The sequence below is a fragment of the Varanus komodoensis genome, unplaced genomic scaffold, assembly GCF_004798865.1.
Source record: "Varanus komodoensis strain SLA01 unplaced genomic scaffold, ASM479886v1 scaffold1, whole genome shotgun sequence".
NCBI lineage: Eukaryota > Metazoa > Chordata > Lepidosauria > Squamata > Varanidae > Varanus > Varanus komodoensis.
In genome coordinates this window covers 42,379,578-42,392,238 of record NW_025335268.1, presented here as the reverse complement: position 1 = coordinate 42,392,238, position 12,661 = coordinate 42,379,578, and the positions used below count along the sequence as shown (strand labels likewise).

General features: G+C 42.3%; 1 protein-coding gene across 5 annotated transcripts in view; it reads right to left on the bottom strand.

Annotated features, from left to right (window-relative positions):
- HIVEP2 (HIVEP zinc finger 2) overlaps nucleotides 1-12,661 on the bottom strand; it is a 150,317-nt gene that overhangs the window by 12,133 nt on the left and 125,523 nt on the right. For all 5 annotated transcript variants that reach the window (XM_044423448.1, XM_044423473.1, XM_044423456.1 and 2 more), the window contains 3 exons: nucleotides 9,938-9,982; nucleotides 3,659-9,185; nucleotides 2,147-2,301 (listed from right to left, as the gene is read on the bottom strand). In XM_044423448.1, the coding sequence (XP_044279383.1) occupies nucleotides 2,147-2,301; nucleotides 3,659-8,791 (5,288 nt within the window). In that variant the 5' untranslated portion in view covers nucleotides 8,792-9,185; nucleotides 9,938-9,982. The remainder of the gene's footprint in view (nucleotides 1-2,146; nucleotides 2,302-3,658; nucleotides 9,186-9,937; nucleotides 9,983-12,661) is intronic.

The window sequence follows — 12,661 nt, the reverse complement described above, 5'->3', positions numbered from 1 at the left end:
CACCTGTACGCCAAATTTTACCACTACTCTACTGCTATTGGCAATTCACAAACAAAACCATACCTTTCCCTGTCACTTGTTCATATGCCTATCTTGCCTCCTTATTTTTATCATGGCTATCATTTGGGATATGTTTTTGAAGCTGCTAGTGATCTGGAGATAGCTTGTTTGAAGGTATGGGGCACAGGAGCTGGAAGAAGAGGACCTGGAAGAAATGCTGCTCTTATGCAGTGTTTCATACAGTCCTTTGAATAAGGGTTTTTGCTTTTAAGACATTCAACAAAGGTAGAATATGATCTGACTCTCTAGATGTATGTGACATATGCTGGAGTTTAAAACATTTTGTGACTCTTTAGGTTACATGTCTCATTTTGTACGGCTGAATTAGTTAAAGTCCCATTGGTATTCTTTACATTTATTATTGCTTTTATATCCTGCCCCTTTTCTCTGGCAAGAAACCCTAAGCTACTTATGTAAACCCCCTCTTCTCCCTCTCATCCTCAGAACAAACCTAAAACGTAGGTTAGGCTGAGAGTCACTGACCTTCTTGGTCAAGTGGAGATAAGAACCCGCATCTCACAAGTCCTAATCCAACACCTTAGCTTTGTATGATGGTCTGTATTTTCAGTCTCCCAAAGCAATCTCTTCCTAGCCCTTCAGCCTCCTCATCTTTTTCTTCACATGTGCCCTATTTGCCTGCCCCACTTCTTATTCCACTGGATGATCTGCTCCTGGTCTGTATAATCCAGAATACAATTGAGCAAGTTTACTAAACTGGTGATTTTTCCAAAAGGTGGTTTCCTCCTGGCATTAAGAGTAGCAGGTGATGGAAAGCAAATGTTTCTGTTGAAATACCATCATTTGAATCATGCTGTCTCACAGTGGTTAATGCCCTTTGAATAACAACAAGAAAATTTGCATCAGTGAGGCACACAAAGTAGGTCTGCAAAAGAGTAAGCCTATTGTTTGCATGCTTCCAGGGGGGGAAACCCTCCTTAGAAAACCGAAAAGAAAAACACTACCACAATTTGAAGGATAGCATGCAGAATTATTGCATAATTTAAAAATCTATGCAAGCCAGTGTAAATATGGGCAAGAGCGGCCTCTGTGCAAAACAGCACTGTGTAGGTTTTTAATGTGGATTCATAGTAAAATACTGCAGAACAGCCTGGCTGCATCAAACCTATGCCTAGATCTACATATGCCACTCCTTGCATATGTGGTAACACATCTGCAGATCTGATCTGCTGATCTGCACAGAACTCTGCATAACACAAACTAGCGCACATCAGTGCCTCTGAAAGGAAGAGTTTGACTTATTTTCTGTGTACGATCTGAACCTGTGCGATCTTCTGTTTAGAAAACAGTTGTCTCATGGGCACAATGCCTGTCAACATACAGGGGAAGAATGTACTATCAGGACAAATAACACTTCCATTTCCCGAACCAGTATCACTGTTGCAATTACCTCTCTGAATGGGATGAATATATATTATATCCAAGGGACATAAGAAGGTTTGATAAAACAAATCCAGGGTGTTGGAAAATATATTTTATTTGCTTATGGCTTGTTTCATTCCTATAGTGAGCAGCAGCCAAAAGATTCTTTGAGAATTACTATTCTAAATTCATAATCATGAATAAGAGTGAGCACACGTCTTCCTCCAGTGAGAGGGTTAAGTGTGCACACATAGAGATTCTATATGGGCCAATGGAATCTTGTTTTCACCTTTTTTGACCTCCACATGCACAGAAGTGCAACACCAGGACAGCTTCCAGCACTTACTGTGCAGATCAGTGCTCAAGTATCAAGAGGGGCAGGCACACTGATTTGTTGTGATGAGTCTTTTAAATAAAAGGCTACAGGGAAGAGCATGGCTTTGTGCTTGCCTTTAGTCAAAGGCCTGGATATCTCCGCCATGTTTTTCTGTGCTGGTCTCCAAATCTACACTGTGTTTGTTTGTTTGTTGGCTGGTTTGTTTTCACTCTGCAACTATCTGCTATCTATCCAGATACACCCAGAGTTGGTGGTTCAACTACAGGAAGTCAAAAGGGGCCTGCCCTTCCTTTTTCTCTTGTGACAGTTTCCTTTGCTACTGTTCCTAGATGTAACAGAAAACACATATTTTCAGTCATATATGCTTACCCTCCTTCAAAAATTTTAATACGCATTGGCTCAGTTTGTTTGGCTGCAATATCTTTATCTCCATGGCTGTCTCCTTTAATTCTTTCTTTGATAACATTCCCCATGACTTTCTTTTCATGTTTGCTGCCAAAAACAAAGAAAGGCTCTTGCTTCATCTGCAAAATGTAAAAAGAAGAGTCACTAATTGCTGACAAGAACTGAAAACACATGTGAATAGAATGACTACATTGCATCACATTAATGTAAACACTTTAGAACACATTTAAACCTGAAATAGTGCTGAGAGTCAGGAAGCCAACTAATCTTGCCCTTTCTCTTCACCAGTGAATCAGTGAGATAGGCAATATGCAGAGGAGGAAAGTTTTTGAAGTGTCTGAGATTTTGTGAACACAACACTGCATTGTGCTGCCATATTTACATAAAAGTAAAGGGAAAGAGGATTTACTAGGTAATCAAATTCAGTCAAGTGGAATTTCAAGTCATTGCTGTAGATGTCTGCCCCGTCCAGGCTGGTGTGTTTAAAATATGCCAGTATCTCTGCCTACTGCTCATAAGCCAACAAACTACGTCCAATTGTTTTTGAGCTCCCCAGCCCAATGCCTTAGGTACTCATTCAGAGTTGCAACATAAATCCACAGCCTCCTGGGATACAGCAAAGTGTTCTAGCTATAAGGAATATCATAGCCTTGAATCAGGGCTATAAAAATCCCTGCCAACCCCACATGTGATGTTGGCACCTCATTATCTATCTATTTGGGCTGTAATGGGATTGCCAACCTCCACATAAAAGAAAAAGAAAGGTTGTGGCCTTGGATTTTGGCCCAGTTTTCAAGCCATGGGCTGAGTATTGCAACAAGGTTTACAAATTCCAGGACTAGGAAATGCATATTGTTCTTGCATGTATTATTAACTTTGGGCACAGCTGGAAGTCCCTGTATGCTCTTTTGGCCAAAAAGTATCAAACTCCACCACAAGGTGAAAGTAAAAGCATGTGAAAATAAGGCCTCTGCAGTTGCAGTCTAGGGTCGTCTGCTTTTTGAAACCATCAATTATATAAGGTGTTACCATGGTATACAAAGGAAAACGAGGATTAAAAATAAAGGATAACAAGGAGCTAACTATCACTCAGAGAACGGTTTATATGGGGTGATTCCTCTGTAAGAATCCAATCCTTCCTTTTTGTAATATTTTTATACAACAGGACAGTTGTGACCCAATGTTTGCATTTCTGGGAGTGGCTCTAGATCAATTTCTGTGGGTGAATATACATACAACCTGTTGAAAATCAACAAGGCTTTTTCAAAGATGAGCAGGTTGCCATGTTCTTGCTAGCTCCTGCTCATCAAGTGTTCCTTAAATCTCCCCTTGGACTTTCCATTCCAAAGTACTGTAATCATTGCTCTAGAGGAACTATTCCAGAAACATTACACCAAAAAGTCTCTACCACATCGCACATCTCTAAGTAGAAATTTTAAATAGAAACATGTGTATCTTTGAAAATTAGTTAATTACCTGAGAAAACTGTTTCCATGCACTTGATGATGTTAGTTTTCCTGTTCCAGGTCTATACATTGGAGACAGCGTATAGATTTCCGTGCTGTTTTTCTGCTTGGACCGTAGGAGTGCAAGGGTAATCTTTGTACTCAGTCCTGATGGGTTTGGGTTACATGAACTAATGCACCAAGAAGCATAAACCGATGATTTCAGGGTTGCTTGTTGAACAAAACTAGGCTTCGTGTAATTTAAGAAACACCAGCTCACAGTTGTGGTGGTGCGCAAACTAGGGAACTGCAGGATTTGCTGGATGTCAGAAAGATCCGTCAGGAGAATTGTAGAGTTCACAGCTTTCCCACTTGGTTGGGATGCCATTTGTACCAACATACCAAGTGGAAATTTTTGTTGCTTGCTTTGCTCTCCTATGTGACCTTCCCCTGAGGGCAATGAAGACCTCTGTGGGCTTAGACTCATATCCGATGATGTTTCATCTACATCCAGTTCTTCTGGAGACTCTCTGCCTTCAGAAGTGCCACTAGACTTTTGCCCTGGTGAAGCAGAGTCAAAACTGGGAAGCTTCTCCCTGCTCAATGGGGAAGGCTCAGTGGCAGCTTGCAAATCTTGAGATGATGAGGATGATAATGGAGAAGATGGTGAGGTGGACGGCTCAGTAGTACAACTTTGTCTAACCAGCTGGGGCTTTTGCTGTCTGGGAAAACTTTTCTTTATGTCTGAACTGGTGAGTTCTACAGCACTTAGCTCCTCAACAATTTGACCATACATTTTTTCATCCTTGACTCTCTTTTGCTGTTTGGTCTCCATAAAGAGCTCCAAGCTGCTTGCCGGTGAAAGCATTCGCTTGTTTCCACCAAGAGTAGAGGCAGTATCAGAACTGGAGGTCAAGCACAATGGGATAGAGGAGTCTAAGTTCAGTGATAAGGTCTGCGGTACTTTCCACAAGGGATATTTTTCTAATCCTCCATGTTGGCCTAACACCTGCGCTATATTAAATCCTATTCCATGCATGGTTGCACTAGTTGCTAATGTTCTTTGAGAAACAGTCTCATCTACTTTGCAAATAACAATGGCCGGACTGCTGCTCTGTGCGAGAATCTGGGAAATGCTTGTGTACATGACACTACCATAGGATGGCACATGTGTCTGGATCCTGACAGGAACAACTGTGTCTGGTACTGATCGAACAGGTCCAATATTCTGGGTTTCAAAATCTGCCTGTAGCTGCTGCTCAGAAGAGGTATCTGTTGATTTAATGCTACAATCTGGCTGGTATGTTGCGAGTGCATTTTTAGAATACTGCCCAGATGTTCCTGAGTAATGCTGGTAAGTTTGCTCATTAGTATGTACATAATCAGCAGCTTTCTTTCGGATATGATCCTGAGCATATTCCAGATGGTAGCCCAGGTGACTTTCTGTCAGAAAAGGTTGCTTGGAGTAGGATTTCTGGAGCTGCTGTGTAAAATGATGTTGAAAGCGGGTCTGGGAAAGTTCTGAAGGCCACAGAGGTTGAGATGGCAAGTGAACCATGCAGACAGAAGGGTATGGAATCTGCAGCAATGTGTTATGGATGGGGAGAAAGGGCACCTTGTCTTGCAATGCAAACAGATGCTGCTGTTCTGCTGAATATTTGCTTGGAATATAAGGTGCTTGTGGGACTGGAGGGTGGGAAAGTGGAGATAAAGTAGTGCTACGTGGGACACATGGACCAGCAGGCTGTTTCCCAGAATCATCCAGCTGAACGGAAGAAGGGGAATGAGGCCAAGCAACTTGGGAAGACCGAAGAACAGCATGTCCATGTTCCATTTGCTCCTGCTTTATATTTTGTTCCATGCTCAAATCAGCCTGGGAAATCTCCGGGGAACCACTGAAAGAAGCCTGGCGAACCAAGAAGCATTTCTTCCTCTCTCTTACTGGAGATAAAGTGATGGGAGGTGCCCCTCCTGCAGAAGCATGAGACAGATTACCATAATCAAAGGATTTACTTCGGATCTCAGGAAGTTCCGCAGGGTAAGGGCATGGCATCTGTTCGGATGAACAACGCCGCATTTCTTTCTGTTGGTGATGCCCTGGGACGGAAAGCGAGTAAGCACCAGCAGGGACGGTTAAAAACTCAGACTGTTTACCAAATTCATCTTGCTTGGTTGGTGTGATGAACTTGATACTATCCTCCCTTTCAAACGACATTGACAAACTTGAACTATGGGACAAATTACTCTCTTGACTTGGGCTGCGGGAAAGGCTCGTCCCTGTGGACTCAAAGCTAGACTCTCCAGAGGAGACCTGCTCCAAATCTGCAAGCCGCAAGCGCTTTTTCTTCGGTGGTAGCTTTTCAGCTGGGAGCTGGGAAAGTGTTTCACTTCTCTGTGGCCACTGGAATTCTTCTGGAGGCCGTTCTTGCTCTTTTGCTGGGACTTCCTTCTCTCTCTCAGGTTTATCTGGTTCCTCTGTGACGCGAATTTCAGGTACCTGTATATTATGCTGGCGAACAAGTCTAGGTTGCATATGATATGGCTGAGAATGTTGGGATGAAGTTGATAGCTGTTTGCTAACACTGTCAGCATGTTCTGCCTGCTGAACCCCGTCTGGGCTCATTGGGGACTCTCCTATCTCACTTTCACAAGTCTCAGATGATGAATAAAGTTTATCTTGTTGGCAGGCAACAAGCTCTGTTGATTCAGACCTTTCAAAAGAGTTTGGCCGGCTTAATGAATTTGTGTGCTGAATAACGGAGATCACGTTCCCTTTTCTGCTCAGAGATTCTGCTGCCTTTTCTTGCTCAGCAGTTAAGGAACATTCTTCTAAACTGGTAGCTGGACTGCCTGACTGCACATGGGGCCTGCAGACTTCAAAGCGTTCTGGGTGTGAATGAGCAGAACTATCATGGCTTTGAATGGTGTAGCCACTCCTTGATCCTTCCTGGATTTGTGATTTAGGATCAAAATCCCCAGTCACAGGACTGCCAGTAGCACCACTGCATAATGAGGGTGTGTCCTCCTCATCTCCAACACTTTTCTGTATTCTGCGCTTTCTGTTTTCAAATATGATGCCGTATGTAGATGACACAGCCTGCAATTGTGTAGGTGAATCTGTATAAAATTCTGTGCCTTGTTTTGACCCACTCAGAGTTGATGCCTCTCTATAGTTTTGCTTCAGAGTTCCATAATCTTCCCATTTTCTGTAGTGCTTTCCAGAGGAATCTCCCTCATAAAAGGGTCTCTCCCCGGATGGCAACTTCTTCTCTCTCAACCCTGGCCCTCTTTCTCCCAATCTGCTAGAAGCAACCATAACGTTCTTTCCCATTCTTCCATGATACTCTGAATCTGAGTGTCCTTCCTGCAACGATGGCAGCTCAAAGGCTGCTTGTCTTATTAACATTCGTTGATGGGGTATTCCAATTGTCTCAGGATAAAACACATCATCTGAACCAGTCATCCGCTCATCAAATGAATGACTTCCTCTTAAAGCTGATGGAACATTCAAATTGGTTGCTGATGATGTTGGCATGGAATTGCTTCTGATAAGTGGGTTTGTATCTGCTGGAGGTTCTAGGAGGAGAGATGCATCACCTGGGTGACTTCCTGGATATGGGTTTGATTCACTTTTGATGAATGATGTGACTGCTTGAGAGTGTTTGGATTCTGTATTATCATTAAAGGCTTGGCTACTTTTTATAGTGCTCTTACTAGGATCAATTAGTGCTTCTTTATTTGGAGACATTTGCTCGTCAAGCATCTTGATGTCTAATCTAGGGCTCACAAGAGGTAGTGGCTCCACACTGCCTTTTCTACCTATTGAGTTATGATCCTGATTGGCTGTCGCTAATGGTTGTGCCGCCCTTTGATTAATCCTATAGAATTTCCCAAAGATTATTTCTTCATAAGACTTGGCATTGGTATTTGGTGGACTAATTTGCTGCTCTGCACTTTCAGAGCGTGAAAAGTAGCCAGAATCGGTACTTCCTTTGCTATGCGGGCTCAAGAGATTTAATGACTGCTCCGAATCTTGTCCCTTCTTTTCAGACAGTCTTAGTGCAAGTCGCTGCTTAACTGTGTGAGAGCCATCTGACTTGGTACTTAATGGGCTTTGTAGAGTATCAGGTCCAACATGTGGGGAGCTTTCACATGATAACTGCATCCCGCTTCTCGGAATAATCAAAATAGGGACTTTCATTGGGCCTCCCAGGGGCTCTTCTATGGATGCATGAAAGCCACTTCTACTCGCAATGTCCAGTGGGATTTGGGGAACTGGGCTCAGTTTGTCAGAACCTTCAACAAGTAATGAAGTCTCTTCATCAGTATCTGTACTCTGCTCCCCATCTGAATGGATCTCTGCCTCCACATCAATGAAACTGGCATCTAAGTCCAACTTAGAGACAGCGGATTCTGTGAAAGGGACTAATCCTGCTTTGATTGCATGGGCATGCGATTTCCTGTGCTTGTATAAATTGCTTTTTGTCTTAAATGAGAAACCACAAGGGACACAAGGGTACGGACGTTCCCCAGTGTGGGACCTAATGTGTTTCTTAAGTACACTAGGTTTGGCACAAGCCCTGCTGCAGTAAGGGCAAATGTATTTGCCGGGCTTTTTGGGTTTGTGTTCTTTCTTATGACCATCTTCCGACTGCGGCTCTATACATTTCTGAGAATACTGGCTATAAGCAGGGTTCAAACTGGAAATTTTCTTTCTAGAGAAACTTCCGCTATGGCCATGCACTTGAAATGGAAACAAGTCCTCAGAGGCGACCGATTGCAAATGGCCAGCAAACGGCCATTTATGGCCTTCTAGGCTCTGCTGCGGCTTTAGGTTGTGCAATAATCCTTCTGGCAACGAATGCTGAGGGAAAGAAAGTGAGTGCTGACATGAGTACAGGCTCGGAAGGTGCTGCGGGTATTGCTTGTCTGTGGCTTGCTGGGCAGCATCAGTAGGTGGTAACACCTTCCCGGAACTAAAAAGCTGTGCAGATGCAGGGCTTCCCATGTGTTCGGGATCAACTCGTGCCTGTCCTTCCAGGCTGCCAATCGCGCTCATCTTAACATTAGCTGATTGTTCCTGCCTCCATCTACTTGGTATTTTAGCTGTTTCTCCAGACCTTGAGGTAGCGTTTTGCCCTACAGCCGTATCTCCAGAGTCCATTTTGTCACACAAGGTCTTAAGTGCTAGTTCACTTGAACGCTGTACAGGCACATGAAGTGTATCCAGTGCTGTGCTTTTTAAAGTTTGGTTGCTCCCATTTCTCCAGAGCTGTTCCAAGTTCACAGGCTTCTCTTTCTCTGTGGAACTCTCCACATAGTAGTCTTATAGGCATCAGATCTCGTACAGCTCTATGCTAAGAAGTAATTGTCACACAGTTCTGTTCATGGCAGGAAATGTCTCTGAACAGTTTATCATACATCCGTCAAGACTTTCTGTGGCATTTGAACATTATCCATGGTTATTAAGGGTCCAGATGAAGAATGATCCAGAGGGATTTAATTGCTCATCAACTAAAGAAAGGTTCCAGACATTCCTCTCCAAAAGATGCAGCTGCCTGAAAAGGACAAAAAACAGATCAATACAACTAAATACTTAAAAGAGAAACATTTGTTCATTTGCATGATGCTGAAAATAGAAGCTATAGGATCCACTCAGTTGCCACTGGAAGTACCAGACCTCCCACTCTTCCTCCTCTTATCCCTGGGCTGTCTAACCACACAAACTGTGAGATAAATGTGCCTTTCCTCAAATTTTGTTCCGCTTATGGTCTCTGCTTGCAGGAGCAGAGAAAATCACAATGTGAAAACATGTCACATCACAGGTTTTGGTTTTACTAGAGATTGAAAGCAAAAAGGAGATGAATGACTACCATTTTTGGCAGCAGAAATGGTAGCCCTGACATGTCTACTTCTGGATTTATACTGACAAATACATCTGTTTATTAATGAACAGTAATTCTCCCTTATCTATCTCTGTAGATATAATCTTAGGGCACACACCAATGTCTTAGTAAAATGTACAAAGAGAAAAATTAAGGACTATAAAGTTGTACACAAATGATTTTTGTTTGTTTTTGAATTCAAATTACAGAGAAGAAACCAGTAAGTAATAAGATCTGTAGAACAGTAACAAACTTAGGGGAAAATATCCCACCTCCAAGGTAATTAGTGCTTTTGACCAATTATATTGAACCAAGAAATAGTGCATACAGTTTAGTAAAGTGTAGCATATGCATAAATTGCATTTAATTTAAACATTCTTCAACTTCTACTGCCAGAAAAACTGATAGTTTAGTTTTAAAGTTACCTGCATCTTCTTGGCATCTGTTATACGTCATTATCTTGAAACTTCCTGGAGGGGGGGAAAAACAAAAATTAGAAAACAGTCTGAAAACTAAAGGGACCTTGTACAAAAATTTCATTTTTAAAAAGTTACAGTGCCAATTTATCCATGGTGAATTTCTTTTAAAAAATCTACTACAACCATTTTGAGAGAGAAGCTCACATTTCAAAGAGTAGTTTTCAACTCCTAGTGTAGCCACACAGCTTTTCAAGTCACTTCCCTGACTCTGCATTCACTTAGGTCCACTATCTCTGCCACTGTCTTCATTAACAGTTCTAAAGAAAAACAGAATGTAGATCCCAGTGTTATGGGGAAGGCACAAAATGCCTTCCTTTCTTGTGCACTGGAAACAGCATCCATTAATGACACTAAAGGAATATTTCCTTTGTCACTGCTAAGCATCACCATCTTGTATCGTTCTAAGGGTGAGGATGGAACTTACAAGAGAAGGGTGATGACCATCCCAAGGGCTCTTTTGGTCAGTTTAAAAGCTTTTCTATGCTCGTGCAACCCTGACACTTTGCTTCCAACATCAAAAAGCAAATCAGGGGATGGACAGCAAAGGCTTAGAGCTGCATGGCTCAGTGTATATTGTACTTCTCACAAAAGTGGAACTGCTATAATGCAATAGCATGAATCATTATTTGCATCCAACTGTCCCCACAGGATTTGCACTACCTAAATATATAGGGGTTTTGTTCTGATTAAGTTATTGAAACATAACCATTCTCCTCTTCTTCTGCTTCATTATCAACTCATTGGGCTATAGTGCTAACCCCCAGGTGTTTTACACTACAACTCCCATATTTCCCAGCTGCCCTGGGCTTATATTAGTTGTGGTCAGAAACCAGGTTGTACAGTGATGGCCTGGAACAATTCTGGGATTGCTTTGTTAGATGTAACTTTTCAGTAGTCAGACTAGTAATAAATGTGAGGCAGGAAGAACAAGTTGGTACGGCAATATAACAGTAAGGTAGGAAATTGTGATGAACAAAATGATGGCTTCATTAATAAACTAATTAATTATCATACTAATCACACAGCAATTAAATGAAAAGGCACAGTTGCTTCTGAGATATAAAACCTAACTCTGAAGAAAACCAGATGGTTACAGATAAAATTGCTCTGATATTACATAAATAAAGGAAATAATACTGTCCCTTTTTATTATTATTATACCAAATATCACTGCCAGCCACAACGTGGAAAATGTCAAAAACAGCAAGGATTCAACAAATTCTATAGCCACACTTGCAAACAGACTATGGGCAATCTAACAAGATTGTTCCACATGGGGCAGCTCCTATTCAAAGGCTGTGCAGAGAATTCCGTGTGTGTAGCCACCCACCTCATTCAGGCAGTTCTGGCCTTGTCCAAAGATCTGAAAATCCAGCAGCAGGTTGTATACCAACCCACTGCCTCCTTTGCAACACTCTGCTATGCAGACACTTCCTTTTCCTCCGTGCCACTAATACAGGAGTGGCCAGACTTGCTTAGTCAAAGAGCAACAGAACAGTAAATGTCAGATGTTTGAGAGCCGCAAGACATGAACAAATATTTATTTATTTATCTATTTATTTATCATGCCTTCATGAAAGTGTATTCTTACATATCGGTGTATGATTTTTTTAATGTGCATGATAAGACACACAGGCACCTGGATGCACAACTGTAGGGTGCACTTCCCGAAGAAGCAGACCTTTAGAAACAAGAACTACTCAAACCAAAATGTCATGTTAATAAAAAAAATAGCAGGGTTTTTTTTTCTATTGTCACAGACAGAATCCTGGCAATTACAGTTTAGTGAGAAGTGCTGAAAATTCTTTGTCAGAATTCTAACTTGAAGGCCACGTCCTATCAGGTGCCACTGAGGGAGCTGCAGAAGGGACAAGCAGCAATAGGATATCCATCTTCAGGAGCTGTCACATAAACAACACAAATTCACTTTGGAGCTGCGACTCTCTCCACATTCATGAAAGGGGTCAAGATACCTCTTTTGAAGTTGGCTTTTTCAAGTCGGCAGAAGTGGTGCGGGGCATGCTGGGGTGACCTCTAGCAAGGCTGCTATCCAGACACACTCTCGTCCTGAGCCTCAGGAAGAGAGAGGGATGGGCTGGTGGCCTTGGTAATGCTCTCTGCACTCATGTTGATGCCATCGCTATGATCTGAACTGGGGGACAGGGTTTGCCCACCCCTGCACTAATATCTGTTCCACATAGAGAATGAGAGAGCTTTTCACACATTACGAAGCTAGAAACCCAGTTCAGCCATCAAGGGTACATCCCAGGAAGAGCCTCAGCCTGCTTTCTCTCTCAGGTGGCCAAAGCATGCATTATTTTAAATCTCTGTCTAGCAGCTATATATATATATATATATTAATGTACTTTAGAGCAGACACAAGGGACCAAGCTGGAACCTCAAAGCCCCCTTCCACCATGCTTGGACACATATCAAGCCAATGTAAAGTAAAAATTAAGGGAAAAAACAATACAGCTGCTGAACACAAATTTAAAGTCATGCCCACTTTGGCTCTCACAACAGTGCATACACAGTCGGCCAAAGGAAGGAGCCCTTTTGCATCAAGATGAAATAAGAAATCTGGCTACATTAGAAAGCACCACTTACAATCAGGCAAGTTATGCATCAACATTGTATCAAGCAGACCTAGACAGTACAAGGGTGTTTTCT